At 33.3% G+C, this 26,550-nt stretch overlaps 1 protein-coding gene across 14 annotated transcripts in view; it reads right to left on the bottom strand.

Moving 5' to 3' along the window:
* RhoGAPp190 (Rho GTPase-activating protein 190) overlaps window positions 1-26,550 on the bottom strand; it is a 231,649-nt gene that overhangs the window by 37,207 nt on the left and 167,892 nt on the right. For 12 of the 14 annotated variants that reach the window (XM_089232991.1, XM_089232978.1, XM_089232986.1 and 9 more), the window contains 2 exons: window positions 16,011-16,146; window positions 3,627-3,851 (listed from right to left, as the gene is read on the bottom strand). In XM_089232991.1, the coding sequence (XP_089089117.1) occupies window positions 3,627-3,851; window positions 16,011-16,146 (361 nt within the window). The remainder of the gene's footprint in view (window positions 1-3,626; window positions 3,852-16,010; window positions 16,147-26,550) is intronic. The other 2 variants (XM_089232992.1, XM_089232988.1) reach the window with 1 other exon arrangement.

The following is a 26,550-nucleotide window of genomic DNA, read 5'->3' as shown; positions in this document are numbered from 1 at the left end:
ACAATATATGCCGGAAACTAAATTTTTACTAAACTCTGATTTTATAATCAGAGCCAAAGGTTGCCATACTGCAGAGCATCCTTATAATATCAATACAAGTTTTTACATGCTTTTGAAATACATATGTATGTAGATTCATGTTTATAGAAATGTCTTTCATGCAAGTTTTAGATTAACTGGTTTAAGGTTTAAATACACAATTAGTGGAAAAGATGCTGCTGATGTGCTATAGCATGTTTTGTTCCCACAAAATTGCACGTGACTTTTTGAGAAATCATATAGGACTGGATCACCCGTTAAAATTGTAAAAAAAATTTCTGAGATTAGAAATAAAAAACAATCTGTAAAACTCTACCTTGAATATCCACAATTTTGTCATCTAGAGGTCGTGAGTTTAACATCACGAATATGTGTGTTTGGGACTCGTCAATGCACAGCGATAGTCAGCTAAATACGATTTACTTTTCTATTTGGTTATTCCTTTGAAAAAAATTCTGTTGCCACAATGCAGTGGCTCTTGGGCAATGTGGGGTAGATGCCAAATTTGAGATGAAAGGGGAAAAAAAACTGATTGAAACAAAAAAAAGAGAAAAATATTTCTGTCCACTCTAGGAGAGATGTCAAATCTGACGTGAAAAAACAAAAAATTTTACTGATTAAAAAAAAAAAAGATGAAAAGGCAGAAATTAAATTTAATACATAAAATAAATAAGTAAATAAAAATATTTTAAATAAAACTGAACCGTACTGCGCTTGAGTGCAGTACGGTTTGATCCCGTTCGAATCGGAAATCTCTTGCCTGCTGTCGTAGGCAAAAATAACTAGCTTAAAGTGGTCTCTAATGGTCAAAGTTTAGATACTTGCAGTGTAATGGGATCAGTCTTGGAAATACAGAAAACTGTGGGATTTCTTTATCACTTCAAGTTGCTGCCAGTGGATGACCAGCCTTAAATTGCAAATCACACATTATTAATTTGAAGGATAAATAGCACCACCTACTGGTGGTAAACCACACTTATGGACCGCCAGGGAAGAAAAAATCATTCCAGATGGAAATCGATTAGCAAGGATTTGTATGAATCATAAGATTCATTTACTTTAAATTTAACCAGAAGATATTATTGAAGGAGCTAATAAGCTCTTTCTATAATTAGAATAGGTTTTTCAAAACGGAAAATCAGTCGGAAAGGAATTTATAGACTGGTTATACTAGTAACTTATCTTTGGATTGAACACGTTTTTAGAAGTAAATTGTCTGATTCATGAATGATTGGGGGGGAACTATTTTTTCTGAGGGGGGGGGGGCCACTTTTACTCAAAGACGACCCAGATTTTGCCAATAACCTGGGTCCCGGGTAAGTTAGAGTGGAGCAGCATCTCTGTAGTGAAGTACTAGTAGCTTTCACTGAAATGAATAGCTGTCTATTTTTTTTGAAAATCTTTATGTAACAATGCAATTTTGTTCAAGTGTTCTACTTTTTTTTTAAATTTCAGGATGTTCGTTTTATGAAACTACGAAAAACCATTTTGCATTTCTAAAGTGATTTTTTTTGCCATGGATATGCTGAAGATTATTACAGACATGACAGCATTGGCACATGACAATCCTCTCATTGGTGATGAATCTTGAGATTCACTATGGAAGAGGGGAGGCAGGCATCAACCCCTCTGGGACAACATATTCATAGTTGATAAAAAAAAAATTGAAAAATTAATTTTTAATTTTCTTAAATTTTAAATTGAAAGTATAAATCCTCAGTAATTCAGGAATATGTATTCTTCCCCCACAAATGCTCTCGTAGGTTGTACATGCAGACATCTGGCAACCACCTCCCCTCAGCTTTCTTCGTATCAAGAGCTCTATGTCACATACGACAAAATGTGCTTTCCAAATAACGCTCAGTGGACGCGACCACGCAAGTTGAAAATGTGTCCTCTGCATTCAAAACTACTAAACACACTATCAGTGCATAAGACAGATTGCCTTACCACACACAAAGTAGATCAGCACAAGCAAAATAAAATAAAAAATTATAGGGAACATTACTTAAAAATGTCTAAAGCATTGTAAGGTTGTCATTTGGTGTTATTGTTTTAGGTCATTTCCCTTCATTGGAGTAATAGGTTTCGGTGCTTTGGTGGCATTACATAAGGCATGTAAACAAAGTTAACTGATTTTACTCAAGATTACATTTTCTGTTACAAGGCATGTGCAACATTTGCAGCGAAATGGGATAGAAAAATTTAGAGGGCAGCAAATTTTTTGGTAATAACATATATATTGTTACTGATATCAAGGTTGAATTGGACACAAGGTTCAAAATGTTTGACTGCATAGGGGAATAAGAGACTAAATAAATAAATAAAATGAAAAAAAAGATAAATACAGGCCTGCACATGGATAGCATGTGAATGCTAATATAGTTATAATAACCAGATGCACTATAGAATAACAGGCAAATTAATGGTAATAACTTAAAATTACACTATTAAGTGAAATATGATGCATAAGTAGAAGCTTGTTGGCCTTTCATCTCAGGTAGGCATCTTCAGGGGCAACAAGAACAAAGATATGATCTCTTTGGCTGTCAAAAGACGACTGAGACCAAGGTCAGAGCTGAGCTAGTATTTACAGACGTCTCAGAACAATCAGCATATTTTTTGGGCACATTTCAGCATATTCTGCTTTGGGGCTTCAAAGTCTGAGATCACTTCATCTCCACTCCTGTCACCACTGAAGGTGCCTACCACGGGTGTAGACATTTATAAATGTTTGTATAAATCTTCTCTGTAACCCAGAAGCTTTCTTTGATGAAACAGGCCATGAAAGATGCATTATTATAACACTTAAGTTCATGGTCAACACTTGTTTATATGTTCAAAGAGATGACATTGTTGGATCAGAGGACAAGTTTGTAAAAACATGTAGATTCGTAAAATCAAGTGGAGACTAGAACAAATAAGACATTAATACCAACAGACATAATAGAAGCTTTTCATGATAGTACACTATTTTTCATAAAAATGTGACTTTGTAAAATAGAAGGTGATAAGAGTATGAGACGAGTGATTCAATATGCCATCAATCCCACGGTGTGTGTGCTTAAATACCTTAGTGGCATACAATGGCATGAAATTGGAGTTTGTACATTGTGTGTATGCGTGTGTGTGTACAAGTATAAAAAATTACTTTAAAATTTTATTAAAATGTAATTACACTTTATTTTCAAATTTCCTTATTGAAAATTTTTAAATTTCTCAGAAAAACATGAATTCAATAACTGATTTCTTTAATACATGATTACCCCATGTATGTGTGAGATGTATATGCATATATTACACACACTTGTTGAAAGCTTGAAAATAAAATCTTAATGGCTGGAAAAAATTATTATTGGTAATTTATAATTTTGTTGATTTATTAAAAAATAACTCTTCTAATTCACCAACTTCAAAAAAAGTGACAGGTTTAAAGTGAAAGATTTAAAGCAGTGCTCCACAACAGCAACAGAAACAGAAATCACCTATAGAGGAAGATTCATTAGCAGTTACAGCACTGCTACCGCATGCAATGTGCTTCAATCTAAACATGCAGTACCACACACTAATAGCGCTGTAAGTAATACCTTTATCAAGTGGATCAAGAGATTGAGCAGTCACAATCCTCTGACCCCCAGGGAATGGTGGGAGAGGAGGTGGGGGTCCCTCAAATGAGGGAATCCGAGGAGGAGCAACTGGAATGCCTCGTTTTTTTCGAGTTTTCTTGTGCGGGGTAGGTTTGCGATTCACTTTACTATAAACTTCTCTTTGCCTGCGTTCCAGAGAACTCCAATCACTTTCAGAATCAGACCCTAACAGTGAAACATAAGCAGCTGCTTCAATAAAAGCAAATTTAACAGTAAAGCATGTAAAAGGGCGAAAGAAAAGAAAGTTAAAACAGATTATATACAAAAAGATATTATAGCCAATTTCTTGGCATGCTGAAACAAAGTTATAAGCACAGAAAAGCACGGCTCTATCTGATTGTTTCATAAAAGTTGTATGCATTATATATATATTTATAAGTATAAATGTTTTCGAAACAATGCACGATTATTTTTTAACATTAGCATTATCAGCTCATATTAAAAAAAATTAGAGCAAATATTGGTCAGTGAATAAAATTATACATTAATTATGCAATAGTAATTAAAGTACCAAAAATATATAACAAACAAAATAATTGTTGAAACAAAAGCAATGAAAAGTTTTAAAAATTCATGAAAGTATTCTCATATCAGAAGATCATTGTCCAATAATTTAATTAGCAGTAACATATAATGGATATAAATTTGGCATAGTCTTCAACATACTGGGAATTTAAGATTGGTACTTTCAGAAAAAGGGGATTAAACATCCTTTCTTTAGTATAAAAACAAGTATCTTTAAAAACATTGGCAGACAACTATAAAATGTTATAAAAAATTGGATGAGAACCTCTGTGTTTGAAGACCTTGTTCAAACCCAGAAAGATTGAAATAGCATGCTTACATTTAATATTTTCAATTCCAACAGTTTATATTATTTCAAGAACTGAGCGGAAGCAAGGCATTAAAAAGCTATTTTGGCACAGCGAAAATACACAGAACTGTTGAAAAGGTACATTATGTCTAAACAATGTTAAGAACATGGACAGGCCCAGACATACACAGACGTGCCAACTTTTTAAATCCAGAAATCCGGAGATTCTCCCGAGAGGGGCACCCCCCCCCCTCCCCCGACACTCATAGACTCAATCAAAAAAAAAAGTTCATGAAAACATTTTCAAAAAAAAAATTTTTTTTAATAAATTGAGAAAAAGTTATTCTCTTCCCCCCCCCAAAGCAGGTTCTGCATTGCCCCAGAGAAGAATATAATTCCATGTCAGTCTTTCCATGCAGAATAGAGAAATTACATCTACATACTGTTCATAAATTATGTGTTTCCTTTTGTGGATGCTCTCACTGATTGATAATCTTGGGTAATATGAATTCTTAAAAGCTTTATATTTAGCTGTATATAGCTTGAAGTTTTATATTTGCTTTCTGAAGATGTTTAATCGGAAGAAACAATTTAAAAAAATTCAAATTACAAAGCTGCGGACTAAAAAACTTGTTTACCGCACGGCTGTTAATGGAATACAATAACGATTATACAGGAATTTTGGCAACCAAGGTCATGCCCCTGATTAATGATTGCCGATAAATGCTACGAAAACAAAGTCACGTCTTTGCCAGTTGCTTAAATGCGGTCACAGAGACTTTATTACGGCTGCTCAATGGAAATGACTACGACTGTCCTCTATGGGTGTTTTCCCTAACGACGACGGTAATTATTGACGCCACGCCACGCCACGCCAACGTGAAAGCTCGCATAAAATCTAATTTTCTGCCAAAATCCAGAGAAATTTTAACAAATCCGGAGAGCGGGAGGATGAATGAAAAATCCGGAGTCTCCCGCCTAAATCGGGAGAGTTGGCAGGTCTGCATACATCAGTCTTTTATAACTGGTGTCTGAAGAACAGCTGAAGCTTTCCAGGCTGTTTATTTTATTGCACTTTTCCTTAATTTTTAAACAGCTGCTATGACAGAAATTTCAGAGATGACAATACTTTGTTGTTGACTTGAGAGGCATAGAAGGTTAGCTCTTTGAAGTCCAAGATGGCACAGACATGGAGTATGGAGTGTATTTTGGATTTGTGAAAGGTGAAGAAAAAATTTAAAGATTTCGTCAGAGGTGGAGACCTGAAAAACAAATCCAAGTCGAGTAGACAAGTGAAAAGAAAAGAGAGTAGTCAAAACTTGGATGAGCCTACTTTGAGGGGAAAAAACTGGCTGTAAGAGAGTTAAACATCTGAGATGCCGGATGTTCTCTTCGTGCTGGGAGTGGCTGGATTCTAGCTTGTGATCAGATGAAATATTATATTCGACAGTTTCGCCTCTTGAAATATAAACATTCAAAAAGGGATATAAAATTCATTTATATGTACCATGTACACTGAAAAATTTTTGAAAGCAATACCATCTTTAAACTCTTTAGGAATGCCGCAACAGAGAATCATAAAATGATAGGCAATGACCCTGCATTTCAGTTTGATTGCTAATACACAAGCAAATTTTAGAAAAATTCATAAATTTTTTCTACTTGGAAATTCTTCTTGAATATTTCTCTTTTCAGTGCAAATTTTAATTAATTTTAACTTTGGTAAATTAAGTGACTGAGAATGGAAATAACTTCAAATACTGATGAAAATAAGTCAGTGCAGCAAAGTACAGATCTTGGTATGACATCACCCCTTGGAGGGAGAGGGGCTGATAAAAGAAACTTTATAAATGAGGTGACTTAATAGTAAGTAAGATAAATTAAATAACTATACTGGAAGGGACTTTTAAACCAGACATTATAAAAACTTACGTGACATTGAGAGCTATAGATGTTATACCACAGCAGCAACAAGCTGAAATTCATTGCTAATGAATTGTGAGCATATCTCGACATTTTAGACAAATCCTAAACTAAGAAGATAAAAAAAAAACGTAACTGTGGGTGCTAGCAAAATTGGCTCTGATAATAGCCCTGCCCTGGTTGAAAATTACTTTTTGTAATGAAAATAATTTCATCCAAATGGAGAAGTATCTAACACAGTAAGCAAAAAGAAAAATATTTTCAAAATAATCTGAATAAAAACTAAAACGATAAGTATACTCAATTGAAGTGTTTGGCAGAACAATGGTCTATGTGAAAAAATATTGGAAAAAATCATCAATTAAGAAAAAGTTCCATCATTCCTTCCCCCCCCCCCCTCCCTGAGCAGAATATAATTTCATGTCAGTCTTTCCATGCAGAACAGTGAAATCACATCTACATACTGTTCATAAAACAAGTATTTACTTTTGTGGATGCTAGCAGTGATTATCTTGAGTATATGAACTCTTAAAAGTTTTATATTTAGCTTTATATAGCTTAGTTTTTTATTTTCTTTCTGAAGACATTTAATCAGAGGAAACAATTTAAAAACTTCAAAATACAAAGCTGCTGACGAAAAAACGTAGGTTCACAGCTATTAATGGGATACAATAACGATTATACAGGAATTTCAGTAACCAAGGTCATGCCCATGATAAATGATTGCCGATAAACACTATGTAAACAGTCACATCTTTGCCAGTTGCTTAAATGCGATCACCAAGACTATTTTTAACGGCTGCTCGATGGCAATGACCATGGGTGTTTTCCCTAACGACGACGGCATCGCCACAGAGAGCAACAGTCCTACAAACAGTACAAATATTGTCACTACACATCACTCACTTCACTTCTGAGATATAGATGACAGCACTGAAAAATCATACACAACACTAGATACGCACTCAGACTGTTAGGTATACGCACTTACACTTCCGGCACAACTCACTAGGTAGTACATTGCCTATGGCGATAGACCTGAGTTGTGCTAGGTTTGAAAAAAAAAAAAACGACGACAGCAGTCATTGACGTCACAATAACATGAAAGCTCACGTAAAATCTAATTTTCTGCCAAAATCTGGAGAGTGGAAGGATGGATGAAAAATCCGGAGAGTTGGCAAGTCTGCTAACTACATCAATAGACTCCTTTTGAAGTCCATAATATATAAAACTATTAGGTTGTTCGGAAAGTAATTTCGTTTTTTCCAACAGAGGACTTAATTGTATTTTTTCACAGCCAACTTCACACTTAAGCCGCATAATCATTATATATTTTGACAGCTGACATAGCAAGGCTTACTTGCGAAAAAGTTCGATTGATTCTACGCAGTAGTTTTTGGTTGGTGTCTGTTCAAATATGGAAAGTGAAAAGCAGCATTTTGGGCGTATTTTACTTTTTTACTATAGAAAAGGTAAAAATGCTATTCAAGCAAGAAAAAAATTATCCAATGTGTATGGAGAAGATGTATTGACAGAACGCCAGTGCCAAAACTGGTTTGCAAAATTTTGATCCAGCAATTTTGATGTTGAAGATGCATCACGTTCTGGAAGGCCAGTTGAAGCTGATGAAGACACAATAAAGGCATTAATTGATGCAAACCGGACAACACAACGATCAATTCTGAAGTGTACTGTCATCAGCTGGACAAATTGAATGATTCACTTAAACAGAAAAGGCCAGAATTGATCAATAGAAAAGGTGTAGTGTTCCACCAAGATAATGCAAGACCTCATACAAGTTTGTTAACTCGCCAAAAGCTTTTACAGCTTGGATGAGATAATACTGCCACACCCACCATATTTTCCAGATCTGGCACCTTATGATTATTATTTGTTCCAGTCTCTACAAAAGTTTTTAGACAGTAAAACCTTTACTTCAAATGAGGTGATCAAAAATCACCTGGATCAGTTTTTTGCCAGCAAAGAACAAAAATTGTATGAGTGTGGAATCATGCTACTGCCAGAAAGATGGCAAAAGGTATTGGACCAGAATGGACAATATCTAATTCAATAAAATATTTATTCACTATAAGAAAATAGTCTTTCATTTTCATTTTAAAAAAAACCGAAATTACTTTCCGAACAACCTGATATATATAGAGTTCCACAAAGAAATCAGGACAATTAATTTCAGTACAGCTAAATGTTACAAAAACATGACACAAGATGGATTTGGAAAAAAAAAAACATGCTCTTCTAGCATACAATATCATCCCAGTTTCTATACAAAGGACATAGAGATTCTAAAGGGCAAAAATAACTTTGAAAGAAAATTATCATAGTTTAGTTGCCAATACTCAAAGGTAAATTTTTAACAATAACAGATAACATCATAAAATCACAAACCAATAAGAAGTTTCACCCCATTGCAAGCCAGCAACCACAATTCAACCAGTTACAGCAAAAAAAGAGAGCATCTTGTCAGCTTACATAGTCTATTGCATACACTCCTCAAGTCAACAGCAGAGTTGTTACCTCTGAAGATGTCACCATAAGCAACAGTCAAAACATTAGGGAAAGTACAAGAAGCTTATCGCCAAATAGTTTCAGCTATAATTGTGCAGACATGTTTAATATGTTATACGTATTATCATGCAAAATTTTTCAAAAACAAAGGTGTATGAGATATTTATCTTTAGCTTCTCTTCGCTATAAGTGGCACCATCAAACTGGTTACAGATACAGTTGATTCTGTCTAATATGCCCACATCACAGGTAGAACCTCTTGAATGCTTTAATATGGGGTAAAAAATTTAGACCCTGAAATAAGTTTAATCTTTTAAACACCCAAAGATGGCCCAGATAGGAAGTATTGATATGTTTTTTGGAGGCTTTTGTGAATGGTGGCAAAAAAAAAAGAAAGCTCTTGACAGAGGTGGGGACCAAAAAGATGAGGTGTGCCCCCCTTCTGGTTCTTAATAAGAATCCGCTTCTTCACTATGGATTTGATCTTTAGTTAAGAAGCGAGAGGGAATTTTCTAACCACTTCTTAACTAAAAAAAATAATTTTTGCTCTGTAGTTAAGACTCGAGTTAAGTGGACAACCCCACTTATTAGTTTAATTCTTAGTAGACTATTTTTTTCTTCTATATGCGAGATGGCATAAATGCTTTATTTAATAGCAGTTTTTTTTTTCTGATTCATATTTACAATCATATTTTAAAAAGGAAGAAAAAAAAATTTAACGGATGCATTTTTATTGCCAAATAAGGATGTTGGAGTCTATATACAGCACAAATATGTTAGTGATAAAATATTGGATCATCTCGATAAAGTTTGATAAATATTTTGCTACATTTATCACATTTACTAGTGATTATGCATAATTCTCAAATTTTCAATTCGTAAATATCATGATCGATAGGTCACAAATACTTTACTTTTTTATATTATGGGAACTATAGATTTGACAAATTTTTTCAGTTTAGAAATTGAGAGAAAATTGAATTCCTCCCACAAAATAAGTGAGAAGCTCTAATCGGCCAAAGTATAATTATGAAGGTTTTTAACAGCTGGCTGATGTGAAGATATATTTGGAAAGAGAAAATTCAACTGCCCTTGTGGGGAATCGAACCCATGTCCTTTCACTTTCTAAGAGAACATCCAAGACCAGCGGTTCTCAACCTTTTCTGACTCACGGAGCCCTTTTCAGTGTATAATTTCTATGGCGGAGTCCTGTTTAACTGGAGAGCCCTTTTTAGTATATTATTTACATGGCGGTACCCTTTAGGCCTTTTTTTTGTTTGTTTATCAAATTTATTGATTTACTTTATTATTCTTGAGTGGCTGCGGGAGCCTCTGGGAAGTGCACACGGAGCACCGGTTGAGAACCGCTGCCCTAGATCACTAGACTACAAAGGCAACGAATACCTCAATCTTTCCTTTGGAGCTCGTGTGAAGTGAACGGGACCGTACATGGACGATCAGACCTAACTCAGGCCAAAGCACTCAATTGCTGACACTGCCACCAGATGGTGACTTATCCGAGGATGTCCCTCTCCACAATCCATATGAAGATTTTTAACAGCTGGCTGATGGGAAGATATATAGGAGATATCTTCGCATATCTACTGGATAGCCGAGAGTGACATCATCTTCAGACAAAATATAATTGTACATAAATATAAAAATCATTATTAACTTGCTGCTGCATATGTCCCCCCCCCCAAACTTTAATGTATGTAAAAAAGCCAAAATTACAGAAGATATGTTAATTTTTATAATACTGTATTATCTGATCAATTATTTTTATTTGACCATGAAGCAGCTATGCGATACATATATAGTACTACGTGCATTTTGACATGAAAACTAATCTAAGTAAATGTGAAGCATACTATAAAAATTATTGTTAGTCGTCTAATGTTAGTTTTACTTGTATACATAATATACCCACAACGAGTGCCCATTTATCGCATTCACCATCTTTGATGATTAGGGGCCTCAGAAAAATCACTTTGCCCAGGGGCCCATAATGCTCTTAAGATGGCCACGAGTGGAATCCACTGTAATTCGTTTTTTTTAATAAAAAAAATATTTGATTAATGGAAAAAAATAAGGTTTGAAAGAAAAAAACATTGTGCTTCTAACCTGAAGAAAAGTCTTTGTAGTTAGATTTTAAACAATGTTTTAGTGATTACAATGCAGTAGCTGTGTGGAAGTGTATGATTTGAAACTGATGAGGGGTCAGTTGTAATCCTTGCAAGTACCTATCATTACAATTTCAGGCTCAATTGCACCCCACCCCCATTTCTTAACTTTACTACAAAGTTGGGATATGCAGAAGGTAAGAATAAACGAATGGAACAGCTTCGATATAAGGGACACGCCAAATTGGCGACTTTTTTCCGATGATAAATCGCCGTCGTTGGCGCGCACTGGTTCGTTTTTCTGCTGGGTTGTCGTTGTTCCAGAATGTTCTAAAGCAGTTCAGAAAAATTCTGCCAGGTGGCGTTAGTTGTTGTAGCGCATCTTTTCAAACAGCCATACAGCGATTTTGTCATTGGTGTGTGATCCACGCGGTTTGGATTATACTTTTGTCGTCTGGTAAGGTTGTATTGCTCCTATTTTTCCCCCCTTTATTATTTGATTTTGACGCTTTTTTATTGCCTTTTTCATGCCTTCCATTTTCAGCGTTGTTAAGAAATTTCAGGGTATTATTTCCTGTCAAAAACTGACTCTGAAATTTTCGAACAACCGCCCAACGTTGGGTGAGGAGGGCGTTGGTAATACCATTTTTTATCAAACTTACCTGTGCCAAATATGCCCTTGTTGTTGGAATTTTTGCGCGAAACAGGGCTCATTAAATCATCAATGCGTTGCCCAAAATGCGGAAATGTCATGAAGGTTACACCAAAAAATGATATTTCCGACAGTTTCATTTGGGTCTGCATGGTTAGTACGTGCAGAGACAAGAAATCAATTCGGTTTAGCTCATGGTTCGGGTTTAGTAAGCTGAATATTCCCGAGATTTTGCTATCCTATGAGATCATGCAAGGTCAAACCACTGCCAGGATAGCTCGGGAATATTCATTTTCTTCCGGAACCTTGGCCGACTGGCGGCAGTTCATAAATGAGATTATTCTTGATTACATCAAGCTCTATTCGGAGAAAATAGGCGGCGTCGGTAAGACTGTTGAGATTGATGAGGCAAAATTTGGGAAGCGGAAATATAAGAAGGGCTGCAGGGTCAGTGGGTTTTTGGGGGGATAGAGAGGGAGTCAGGGAGGTGTTTTTTGGTCGCCGTTCATGACAGGTCCGCTGATACGCTCGTTGAGCTTATCGAAACCTGGATTGAGAAGGGCACAACTATTAATTCAGATTCTGGAAGGCCTACAAGCGTTTAGACGAAAAAGGATATACCCATTTGAAGGTCAACCATAGCGATGAATTCAAGAATTCTGAAACAGGTGCTCATACGAACAACATAAAAAGCACTAGGCGACACGCCAAGAGCACACTTCCGAAATACAACAGGCAGGCGGATTTTAAATTTTATTTGGCTCAATTTCTGTTACGGAAATCATGCGCAGCTAAAAATGTCTATGCATTCAATGCGTTTTTAGAACTCGTTAGGGAAATCAAATGGGAGGACTTCAAAACCGTCTAGACGATTGTGGGCTTTCCGCGACCCTTTTTTATTTGTATATATGTTATGTTAGTACTTATTTATTAACCCAGAGCTTATTCAGAGTATTTTTCCATTTATTTATTAATCCAGAGTATATTTCCATTTATTAACCCAGAGTATATTTCCATTTATTAACCCAGAGTATATTTCCATTTATTAACCCAGAGTATATTTCCATTTATTAACCCAGAGTATATTTCCATTTATTAACCCAGAGTATATTTCCATTTATTAACCCAGAGTATATTTCCATTTATTAACCCAGAGCTTATTCAGAGTATTTATTTATTAAACCAGAGCTTTTTCAGAGTATTTATTTATTGTTTTTACTGTTTTCTATGCTGGCGATTTTTTTTTCCGGCGCCCGTAATGTGTCTAACGGCCTTGGCGACTTTTGATGGGGTTGTCTGACATATTTGGCGCCGAAAATCGCCAACCTGTTCCTTATACCGAAGCTGTTCCCAGACACAATTGGATTCTGGGTTCAATGTTTCCATGACATTTGAAAAATTTTTACCACTTAATTCAAGTTTTATCTATGTGATTATAAATGTTATTTTAAAATCTTAAGTTCTCATAACTATGTATTAAAAATTGTGACCATATATTATGAAGATGCAGAATAAAAATCAGATCAGGAAAAAAAACCAAAACAAATGGAAAACATAGAAAAACAAAATCTGAAAACAAAAGTCACCAGATTTCAATATTTAAAGCAATTTGTTGCAAATTTTAACTCTTTCCCCCATAAAGGAGATAATAGTATCGTATACTGAAAATATTCCAAGTTATATTACAGGAGAAGTGGCCCAGATTGAAAAGAGGTTGTAGAGTCTACCTGTCACAGAGAGGATATGTTCCTGTAGTAGGTGCAGATCCAGGGGGGAAGGGAAGGGGAACGATAACCCCTCTCAATAGCCAAGAATAATAAAGGGGAAATTGGGCCTGCCCCTTAAAATACAGGATGATCCTAAAATCCTGCACAATAAGTCACCTCTCCTGACACATCATCCTGGATCTTGGCCTGCCCAGTCCACTAAACAAGAATCAGAGTGAATGAATACTTAATTGAATAAAGTAGGGGGTTTTCTAACTTTTTCCACCCGCAGTGCCCCTTTTCCTGATCAATGATTATCCACGACTCCAAAGAGCAGTTTAACAAAGAGTCTCTGCGAAAAACCATTTTTAGGGCTGTTGCGGAGTGGCGCCCCTCACGAAGGTTCTCGGCGCACAGTTTGAAAACCCTTGGAATAGAGCATTGTCTTTTTTTTTTTTTTTTTACTTCTGCTCACATAATTATTGTCTTTGTTGCAATTGTTATCAAGTCCCAATTGGCCCAGATTGGTTGCACGTTTTCGCTAATCCCCATATTTTATTGAGACGAATAATATGGTTGTTATAAATATAACATAAATAAACAGTTATTTTCCTGCATCCATTGCTTAACTGGTTAATTATTTGCACTGATCCTTGTTAGTATCTACAAAGATTTTTTTTACCCAAAAAAAGGTACTGTACATATATTCTTTTCAGGGTTGTTGATTTTTTTGATTTAAAAAAAAAAAAAAAAAAAAAAAAGATTTATTTGATGTAAATCAGATTTTTTTTACCAAAGGAACACAAAACAAAAAAAAGGAACACACACACACAACTGCTCCATAGCTGAATGTGTGTTGGCATGGAAAAAGCTGCAATTGAAGATAAAAGCATCAACATCAAACAATAAAAAGGTTTTGTCAGCAGAGAATAAAAATAGATATGTGTGAACAATCATTAACAGATGCACACTTTGCTGCATTTATTCTAAGCTCATCAGTGTTAACTTCTAATAGGGAATTAATGTCACAAGAGAGAAATAAGGGTCTTGAATTAATCAAACAAAAATGTGACTAGTTTTTAGAAAAGTTGGAACCATTTACATGCTAAAATTTTTTTTTTTTCACCCTAAGGTTGTTGATACAATGTCTGATTTTGAGTGGTGGAATAGTTTTTATAATGTTTTGGGTAAAGATACAATTACAGAGAGCGATATGTAATTTGTAAACACACTAACTACAGCCAAATCATTGATGTCTGTGTTGAAAGGATTTTTTCAAGGTGCAGTTCATTCCAAATAGCAAAACAGATTAAGAGTAGACAAAGCATTCAAACTAGTGTTTCTAATGAAACCAATGGACAATTATTCACACAGGGTAAAATTATTTATTATCTATTCAAGAAGTGTTTTCCTGTTTTCTTAATAAAATGTTATGAAATATTTCACAAGTATGATTCTTTATCTTTCTTTAGTTTGAAAATATTTTTTAAATAGTCATTATTTTTGCGAGTTAAAAATTTCTTTAATTTTATATTCATTAAAGAAAGCATAAATTAATGACTAGTGTGTAAGTAATATATATATTGCCATCCATTGCCATATATGTAATTTGATTTTCTAAGTCAACTTTACATCCTCTAACTTCATCATTGTAAATCTTGGGTAACCCATTTATCAGCTAAACTAGTACGACTATGGTATGTCTGATATTTGATATATTAATATATATATATATATATTACAATATTATAAAAATATTTGAAAATATATTTAAATTAATTGATATTTAAAATAATTTAATAAAAATTTAAATCAGTTTAGAGCTGCATAAATAATTTTATTCAATCACAACGGATAATTTTTGCATATCTAAAAAAAATGGATTTAAATCAGTGATTTTTTTAAAAAAAAACCAGTTGATTTAAATCAACTGATTTAAATCATGACAACCCTGATTCTTTTACTACCTTAAATTAGCAAAGGGAAGAAAAAAAACATTAAAAAAAAAAAACAGTTCCCATTACATAATCAAAATGTATTGAAAAGATGGCTCTGTCCACTGCCAGTTGATCTGACAAAGTAGGAGGAATAAAAAAAAATTTTTTGATGAAGTATGTTTTACGAAACCTTTAGGTTCATCATTGACAAATAAGAGGCGAGATATCTCAGGGATACTAGTGAAAGAGTTACGACAATAGGATTTAATCCTGCAATAAGACAAGGCAAACTTGACCTGCAAAATTCAACATACTTCCCCCCCAGTGGCTATTTAACACTACCAATATTAAGATTAGAAAAAGCATGAATAGGAAATATTATAAAGAGGAAAATATGTAGTTTTCTATCAACTATTGGTACGCAGAGAGAGGTCCAGTACAATTCAGGCATTGATGGCAAGAGCAATACAGTAGGATTTGGTTGTAATACGTATATTCCTATGCAACTGACAAATCTCCTTAGAAACAAGTGGAAGATACAAAATGTACAGTTAATTAAAAGATTGGAATTGTGTACAGGAAACAGTCATTTTAAAGAAAATCATCACTAAATAAGAATTTTTATATCTACTTTCTGACATACCTTTATCAAAAGCATCTCTATTTCCATGGCGGCGAGTTAAAGACCTGATTCTGTGGGGTTTGCTATCAGTTAAAGCATTATGAACTACGGCATATTCATACTCATTCCTGTCAGTTGAAAAAAGATGAACGGCATCCTAGGAAAGAAAAAAATCATGCAAAAGTATGTATAATTTTTATTTAAAATTAATTTATAAGAAACACCACACATTTAATCTCATTTCCTGCAGCACTCAAGTTTTTGAGAACAAAATTTTAGAGGTCTACAGCTCCTACACATCAATTTTTGTTTCAAAAACACAATCTTCAAAAAATCAACTATGAATTATTTCATATAACATTCTGATATCAACTAATAAAAATGGTTCTGAATAAGGTTTCTAAATTCCCACCATCTCAACATTTTTACAGCTTCAGGAATCCAGAACTGGAAATCATATTTGAGAATTCCAAAAATTATATTTCTTATTTAGATTTCATAAAATATAATGCAAGCAATATCACCCCCCAGGTAAGAACTTTCATTCACCACACACACGTTAATTTTCTAGTAAAAAAATTTTCAGTGTAAAAAAATGGAGGAGGAAAAAAATTCCCAGGCTGGTGTTCCATTCTCTTCTTTTTGTGTGTGTGATGGCATGAATATTAATGAGTAAAAATAAGTAAATTTCATAATTAAAAAAATCAATTTTGCAAAAAAAGTTTAGAAATTGGATAGTTTGCATTTATTCACAGAAAAAACTTCGAATAACAAAAATTTTACATTTGTTGGCTAAAAATGATATTTTTTTTCAAGTATAATTATGGATTTTTTAATTATGACATTTTTAAATTAAATTCATAAGTTGAAAAGTTGAAGTGCAAAAAAATTTCGCACTTGAAATCTACTACTACTGTACTACTTAACTGTACATCAACTCGTAAAAATTCCTAAAGGGAATTTTGAACTAATTGGTGCATGCAGGAACATGGTGTGTCACGTGGGGTTTTTGCTAATCCCCATAATTTCAAACAAATAATATGGTTGTTATAAATATAACAAAGTCATTTTCCTGCATATCCATCTCTTAACTGGTTAATTATTTGCACTAATCCATCTTTAAAATATATTTATCAGAAAAGGCTTCCAGTAATAAATTTGGGTACAAAGATAATGGTGTTTTTGCAGCTTCAGATGTCCAAAATATCTATATGCCGGCAGGCAAATAGATATTTAGATTTGCTGTGCTGGATGTTACGCCTATAGAGTCTTTTTCTTTTGAATAATTTTCTGCTGCTGTTTTTAGTATAATATTTTACCATTCTTCCATTTGTCAAAATTTTTCTGTCGCTTTTCAGAAATGCCTTTACTTAGGCCCTGAAAAGATTTCAAGGTAATTTAATTTACACAACAAATTTTGCATGAATGGGTAGTTAGATTACACCAAATTGTTGATTAGTTCCATGATTTTCTTCTGCCAGTGTGTACCTGGCCTTGCAGAACTCAGAAACAAAAGTCAACTAAACATGTATCATACAAGTTAGAACTTCACTTTCGAAACCACAGAAAGATTACATGAAACCGTCACATATTTTACAAAGTAATCGCATGTAAAAAAGTGATCTAGTTTATGCAAAAGAATATTGGCTTTTAAGCACATACAGGTGATGCCACTCAATTTTACAACTGGAATTGTTAGTTCCCAAAATCAAAAGTTTGTAAATGAAAAAGAAGACTGGTTTGTAAATTTGAGGTTCGTAAAATCAAGCGGTGACTATAATAGGATGCAAGGCATAAGTACTAAACAAAATTATGAACAATTTTTGCTTCTGAAACTGCAAATTATCGATATTTCACAGAAAAGTATTCATTCGTAAGTATACAAATTTCACATTCGTCGCATTTATTTCCCAGATTTTGCACTTATTGCATCTATTTCGAAAATACAAAACTCATGTATCCCTATTAGCAAGACAACCGAAAAACCTGTTCATAGTGTCTCAAGTACAAGAAACAGACATGATCTTTCCCAGGCAGAACGATTCCAAATTTCTTTACAAAATATTTTCCTCACAATTCTAAGTAGAAATATTGCTCTCTTGTAATAATGTTAGATTACTGCTTCAGATTTTAAAGTGATAATCATATAAGCAGTTCAACATGCCTCTGGTAGCTCCGTTATTTACTTTTTGCCATAAGTGACCAAGCTCACCTATCATAAAATCATTTAAATCTTAATCGGATTTATGATGTTTTAAAATCTCTCTCTCCATAATAAGAACATACAGGTGGATGGGACCAAAACCATCTCAGATAGGAGAAACTTTAAATTATCTGAAAAACAATAAAAAATGATTGAAACCTCATTTTTTAACAAAAAAGACCCGCATAGAGCATTGTACCTTGACTCTTGAATTAAATAAGGATAGGAACTTTATTTAATTCAAAAAATTTTTTTTCTCCTGTTTTAATACTGAAAGAACCAGCACTAGTCAAAATGACCCCAGAGGTCGATTTTCATTACATTCTACTCTAAATTTTCATAAGTGTTATTATGTATGAATGCACATAAGCAATAAAATATGAAAAATTAGTTTTTTTTTCAAATAAAATTTAATAAAAATTATTTTAAATTCCCAAAAATTCCTTGTTGCATAAATGATAAAAAAATATATATTTTCCGAAAATTAAAACTGCAGTTGCATTGGCACATCACATATTTTGAAAACCTTTGTTACATAAAAAATGTTTCTTCCACACACAGATTTCTTGCCCATTAAAAATATATATTAAGTATAAGTAGCTACACCTAATATTAGGTATAAATGTAGCTTATTTGTTGTAGGATGTTATAAGCAAAAAATATACTAAGAAAATTGAAAATTTTAGAAGAAATATCTTTATGAATATGCATGAAATTTTCATAAAAATTCATATAAATATTGCACACAAGTCAAATTTGTCATGAAAATTACAAAGCATTTGCAGCTTTTAATGATAAGTTTGATCAAAAACATTTCTCATTTAATTTTCTGTTGGTCTCCTAAATGCACCTGACTAAAAACCTTACAGGAAAGTGTGAGTACAAGCATTATGTCAACATGCTTGAAATTTCAGAATGATTCAAATATTTTTTAAAAAATTCTACAAAATTACTAAACGTAATGAAATTTAAATGTCTAAACTGAACACTGACTCATGGCTATACAGAGCGATTCAAATTGTTTGTCCATCAGACTATCTCTGCAACCATTGACTTTAGAAATATACTTCAAATCACAAGTTTTCAAATGACAAATTGAGTTTAAAATGTCGTAATTTTCTTAGGGGTCGTATACATAAAAAAATAAACTTTTTAGTTACTGTATAGAAAATAGAAATTTTATTCTGTATTTAAAAGATAAATGGAAATGTTTTCATTGCATACTGCTTCAGATACTTTTCATCCCTTCTTGAATAATTATTTTATTATAATTTTGTCCAATTTTGAGTACTAAGTGAAATTAAAAAAAAAAAAATCAGCAAATAGAACCAAATATTGCATGAAATGTTGCTAGTTCCACCTTTAAACCTCGGATTGCAGGACCCAGTCTAATCAGCCCTTGTGTGCAGAAAATGGCAGCAACAAAAATGACCTTTAAACCTCAGGCAAGCGTGGATCAAAAAGAAGGGGCAATGGGGGTGATAGCTCCTCCCAAGAGTCGTATATCATGGAAAAATATCCTGTAAAATCCCACCAACACATTGCCTTTTAAAAAGTCTTTTTTATTTATATGACCCCCACAAAAATTTCATTTTAAGAAACCACAGGTTATTTGATAATTTTTTGTAACTGAAAGTATACTTTAAAGTCAACAGTTGCAGAGATAGTTCCATGGATAAACAATTTTAATTACCCTGTATATAATACTGTATAAGAGTCATATATAAATGATTTTGGATCTTGTTCATGAACTTTAAACACATGCAGCAGTTTGAACATCATCTGTTAATAAGAAATACCCTGAAGCACTTTAATTTCAGTGAACAGTTCCTTTCCAATTATATATCGATCATCCCAATTAGTTAATGTTTTCTCTAGATGTTAGCATTTATTGCTAAGCTTGTCCTCCATACTTTTCAAATTTCTGAGATCAAGCAAAAATCTGAAAATATTATTGTATTCTTCAATTTGTTGAAAACGGTTATTGATGGATTGTAGCGTGGTATCTACAATGGTGTAAAAGTACTTGACTTTAAAACTTTGTTTAGGCAATCTTGAGCAGTTTCATTTTCCGATTCATAGTCAAAAAAAATTTTTTATGCCCGACTTCGAATTTTGCCTCTATTCCAAAAATTTCAAACATTTCTTCAGCACACGTCACACTGATGACACAAAACCTTCATTCCAAAAATTCTGCAAAAATTGTCAATCCTTCTAGCAATTATAAGGCTAATCCATGATGAATTTTTTGAGACTGAAGATTATTGCTAACACTGTTCACAGCAAAAAGTAAATCATGCCAGATAGCTGTTTCCAACAAGAATTCATGTTTCTATTTCATGAGTTACGAGTGATTGAGCCTCACTCTTTGTTTTGGAGTTGTTTGTAGTTTCTGACACCTGCATGTCGTATTTCCTTAATTTTGTACCTTATTGCCCATATGCTCTCTATTGTACTTTTCCAGCAGGTGTCAGATGGTTTTTTAACTGTTAAGTTTGGGACCTAATTGGCAAAAATACTCCAGTGATTGGGTGAGGCAGAGAACAAAGTATAAATTCTTCCCAATATTCTAAAAAAAGCATAGCTTTTGCCGTACATTTAGAAGCATCACATAGAATAAAGTTTAAATCATGATTGGCACAATGTGTATAAAAAGCTCAGGGGTTAAATTGAAAAATATGGGCTTGAACGCCACAATTTACTCCTTTCATATTGGATCCATTATCATAATTTTGCCCCTAAAATCTTTAACATCAAGACTCAACTCGTCATTTCCAATAAAACAGATAAATTTTCTTCTGTTTGTGATTTCACATTAAAAAATGATGAAATGCTCTTCAACAGATACGCTATCATTATCAACACTTGCATCATTTTTTTGCGTTCATTTGTTCTTTTTTTGGCAATTAAAACATTTTCAGTATATGGGCCCACCTGGGGATTAAACTTGCGGATGTGTGGACAGCCAAGCAAACCTTTACAACTGCTGTCAACAAGGTAGCTTCTCTTCATTTCAAATTCAGCTTGATATTCAGTCTTTGGGAATGCAGTCTTCGTGTAACATCATTTTGTACTTAATAGAATAATAGAATTCAGAGAAATCTCCAATAAAAAACAAATGCTTTTGAAAAAAAAACCCAGACTTTCCTGTGGTTTTTGGCAATTGACAGTAATTCTGTATATTATGGTAGAAATACACGGCAGTTGGCAAGTGTGTATAAATTCCGGTTATAAAAAGCTACTGCTTTCAGTTTTTTCATACAATTATTTCTGATTTAATAAAGTAATGTTTCATAAAAATGTTTGAGAATATCCCTCTTCAAGTTTTATTTTTGTAATGAAAAATTCACTACATATATATAGGTGCAATACTCTTTATTCACCTTTCCCTATATATTTTCTCTAAAATGTGTCTTCTTTTCTGTGTGCTAGAAATTCTAATTAATGAAACGTAAAACGTACTTAGAAAACTTGGCAGAAAAAAAAACACACATTTTTAAATTTTAAATGCAGCTTGTATTGAGATGTTAAAGATATCAAATCACTATGTTTTAGCAATCATATAATGGATAGTGACAAGTTGGTATGGCCACTTCAGGTTTAAAAGGAAAAGATAATTTCTTTTTGAATTTTTGTGCTTAAAAAGTTTTAAAGTTGAAAAGTATATACATGGTGGGGAGAAAGTGTGGAAAATTTACTTTGGTATAAAAGAGCAAGGCATTAATTTAACTAAGTGACATTTTTTTTTAATTGGGAGCCATATATAAATGTAATTTTTTATAAAAATTAGATTTCAGGCTTGAAGGCTGTCATCTGTTGTCTTATACATTTCCCCAACACTAGTGATTGGCATTTTCATGAGAAATGGTAAAACTGGAACAGTTATGTTAGTGAAACATTGAGGTCAAACTCAAAGAGACAACAGCCTTCAAGCCTGAATAGCCAAATTTCATCAAACGATGGCAGCAAAAACCTTATCAACTATTTATTTTTTTATTTTCCCCTTCAATTATTACTTTATATGCTGCTGTCTGTTGCATCTGATCCGGCAGTCACTTTACTGTATATACTGTTATCTAAATTGCATAGTGGCAGCAATTTTACCAAAGTTTCAATATCCTCCTGAAAAAGCTGTTTAACCATATGTGGGTCTAACAAGGAACGGCCTGGGAGACTCATATTGATGAGATCAAAATAAAAAATACTGTTTAACACAACATAGAAGATTCTAAATTTGAGTAGGTGGTAAGGTTATGACTATTCAGTAGGACTTCTCAATAAGGGACAACCGTGAAAATGAATATTTTGCCTGCTAATGAAGAGTATTTGTGGATAGATAGTAAAATACACTGAAGCTGTTGACGTAATAAAAAAAAAGTGTCCATTAACAGGTGTTGTCTGTCAAAGGGGGAGAGGTCAATAATGGGAGATTTAACTGTATTAAATTATTTTATTCTATGACTTTTTTTAGAGTAGAGTTAGTTTATTTAGTATGGTTATTGAATTTGAGACAAAACTTGTAGTTTGCAAAAAAAATTATCTAGGGCCATATGACATGTATAGTGTGTGTGTTGAACCTTTTTAAATTCTCAAAAACCTCTTTCCCTACCAAACCTTTTAATTATCCACATTCTTGTGTATTTTAACAATGTAACAAATGAGAAAAATGTTTTCTTTAAAATAAAAACACACACACAAATACAATCAAGTTTCCATATAATGAAGTCACTTTGCTCTACAGGGGAAAAAATTTTAACAGAAAATTGTTTTAAAAAGAATATAACTGGAATGCTTACATTTTGCATGAATTTTCATCACATAGAAAATTATAACATTCCAGTATGAGTTATACAACTCAAAAAAAAAAAAAAAAACCAGTACATATAGATTATATCATATCTTCAATTCAACATGCATGAGGTAACAACACAAATTTAAAACACCACTTGTTTACTTGAATTTTCTGCTTGAATCATAGAAAGTTCTGAAAACTATATTCAAAATCTGACAGTAGTTATGGAAAATATTTTCAATAAAAAGACTGCTGTTTGAGGATAGCAAATTAAAAAAAATCTCAGATGAAATGAGAAATAAATCAAAAATGTTAAAAGTATGTTTAAAAATAAATTATAATTTATACAATGATTTTATTACAAAAAGCGTACTGAAAAAATGCTCACATTTTCATTTCTTTGCTCTCTAAATTAATTTTTTTTTCTTTTATCTTTTTATTTTTTTATGAACCAAAGGCTCAGTCATATGGAGACTACTAAAATCACAAAAAGAATGCAATATTTAATGTTCTCACTTAGAGTACTGCACATTAATTTTTTTTTCTACTTCTACATAAATATGGCAAATACAAGAACTGTTTTAAATTTGCGGTCAACAAGAAATGGTATATAAACAAGGCTCAATAAACCTAAGACTAGGGTGGCCATGGCATGGCATGGTATCAGGAGTGGCACACAAACACTTCAGTAAAAAATTAAAGATATTCTCTACTTGATTTTTCAATCAATGAAATTTTCTTTTTCTTATGAATGATTTACGATTCATCTTGAGGCCACCAAACCCATATCTGGTGTTATAAAACATCTTAACAATAACTATGGGAAAAAGTATTTGGAATGAGGGCCAGGGTTACTGGACATCATAAGCAGATAAGGGGTCATACAAGAATCACATCAGCATCGATAAGGGGGGGAGGGGTTTCTGATTTGCTGACTTTTGATGACAAGGGGGATTTGGATGATGCTTACGTCATCAACTACCCTTCATGAAGATATGAAATATTCTTAATGGCATCTTATTTGGTGCGCCAAAAACAGAAAAAACCTTTTAATAGTTATTGGGCACCTGAACTAACATTCTACCTATTGATAAGTCCCCTACAGTGCCACTTCAGTGAGTGATCTCTAAATATTTCATGGATCCTTCAAGTTCTCTGGAAATGTGTCCGGGCCACTTAAGTGCTCTGGAAATGAGTCAAGGCTGCTTAAATGCTCTGGAACTGTGCCACGCATCACTCAAGTGATCTGTAATTATGCCATAGATCACTTAAGAAAACTGGGAATGTTCTACGGGTAACTTCAATGATGTAGAACTGCACTGGGGGCGGCTTAAGTGCTCTAAAACTGCGCCACGGGTCATTTAAGCGATTTGTAAATGTGCCACTTAGTTCATTTTCACAAAATTAGGTTTGAGAGAGCAAGCCACAACAGATAACCTTCAGGGCCACATTTGGTCTGCGGGTCAAGGGTTTACCAAATATAGCTTAAAGGGTGGGTCGCAATGAATTTCTTAGAGAGAAATTTTGAGTTCTTACCCTTCAAATAGCATTGAAATTAACAGAAATTGATTTTAATAACATATAAAAGTATTTTCTTTTGAAATTTTAATTAAAAAAAAATATTTTTCTTATTAAAAAATTTTTTTTGTCTGGAGGGAGAGGGGCACGAGCCCCCTATACTCCCTCCCATGTACTTTTCTGATTCCACCAATACACGTTAGGAGGTGGGCAGTGCTGACGAAAGTTTGCTGACAAGGGGGAGAGGGGGGGTCAAAAATGGCTAAAAATTTGATGTAATACTTGAACGGCCCCTAAGACTCATTGAATGGGGGAAGAGTGATCGCCCTTATTGTCCTCCCACCCACCTAGGCTGGGCGTCCCATACGTACAAGACTTAATGATATCCGCAAGGGGTGAAGGTGAAGAAATTGAGTTGCATATCCCCGAATTCTTGGGAGACTCTGCACTCCAAACCCTTTTATTACAATGTCTAAGCACCCACGGGGTAGGTAAGATGAACTTCTATTGATATACAAACACAATATGTATTATGATAATCAAGTTTATAAAAAATTAAAACAATTTCAAACTCAAAAAATTGACCAAATCAGCATTATTATGAAAACAATAGGATAGCAATTATTTGGGGAGAGATGATCATGACTTATAAAAACAGAACATATGGTCTGCTTGTTCAAATTTGGAGGATGGCACATGCATTGAAAATTGTCCAAATTGTGATATCTATGTTGCAAAAGGGTTGACCACGACCGAAAAAACAAAACCAGCATGGATTTGTTCAAATTTTAGAAGAAAAAAATTATTGAAATACATATACAGGGTGAGTGAAAAGTTCATGACAAATTTTAAAAATTAGTTTAAAAAAATCAACCAATTGACATATAAAAGTGTGGTTTGTACTAAAATACTTATCTACAGAGTTTTTCTCAATATATAAAAAGAAATGTTCAAAATTTTATTTACACATAGTGCTGTTTCATGAAAAGTCAACATAACACATAAAGTGTGACATAGTGTGGTATGTACAACAGATCAATCAGAAATTCTCTAGCCAATGGATTGGATGAGATGGATCCCTGTTAAGGCCTCTTGTGTCTCCAGATTCATAACCATCCTTGATTTCTTTTTGCGGTCTACTAATCCCATGTAACAAACATCCAGGAACTGAAGACAAGAATCTGGGAAGTGATTGAGACTCTGACATTTAATGTCAGCAGATATGAGAGTTGAAACTGAGTATCATTTAGATAACTTTAGATGTGGTGCTTGTATTGAAATAAGGTAGTTTTATTAAACCTGAATTGTAATAAATTATACACTGTTTGTGACACACTTTACATGTTATGTTGAATTTTTCTGTGATACAGTGCCATCTGCGAGTGAAAATTCAAACTTTTTTCTCAATTTATCAAAGAAAAATCATGCCAAAATTATTTTAATGCAAAACACATTTTTTAGTGTTTAGTTGATTTTTTATTAATTTTTAAAAGTGACATGGACTTTTCGCCCAGCTTGTGTATTAAAAATTTCAATAATCAAACAAAGAATTGGAAGGAAAATGAAAAGCAACTTTATATCATTTAAACAGTTCTGAATCACATTGAATCAGGTGAAGATAAGATGATGAAAACAAGAAATAAAAGAACAAAAATTCACTTTTTCAAAGTGATATTATAGAAAGAATTCTTTCTATAAATTTTGAATGAAAGATAATTTTGATAATTAAAATTTGTTTTTAGAAGTTACTTTTTTCACAGAAATAAGAAAGATATTGACATGAACTGTAGACAAGGAGAACAATGTATGAAAGGTAGAACTGATAACCAACAGCTGCCCCCCCCCCCCCACCAATGGAAACAAATTGTAGTTTGTTTCAGCTGGCATACACTCACATGAAAAAAATTAATTTGCGCTGCGAAGGGAAATGCTTTGATACAGCAGTTTCATAATTTCATTAGTCAACATTACAGGATAAAGAGAAAGCAGAACAACTTTGGCATACCTGTACAAAACAAAAAAAATGGTATACCCATTTTCATTACAAG

This window comes from Pholcus phalangioides, unplaced genomic scaffold, assembly GCF_987345545.1.
Source record: "Pholcus phalangioides strain wild (caught in Gottingen) unplaced genomic scaffold, Ppha-v1.0 ptg000007l_1, whole genome shotgun sequence".
Taxonomy (NCBI): domain Eukaryota; kingdom Metazoa; phylum Arthropoda; class Arachnida; order Araneae; family Pholcidae; genus Pholcus; species Pholcus phalangioides.
The sequence above is the reverse complement of the archived record's forward strand: the minus strand, read 5'-3'. Positions and strand labels throughout refer to the sequence as shown.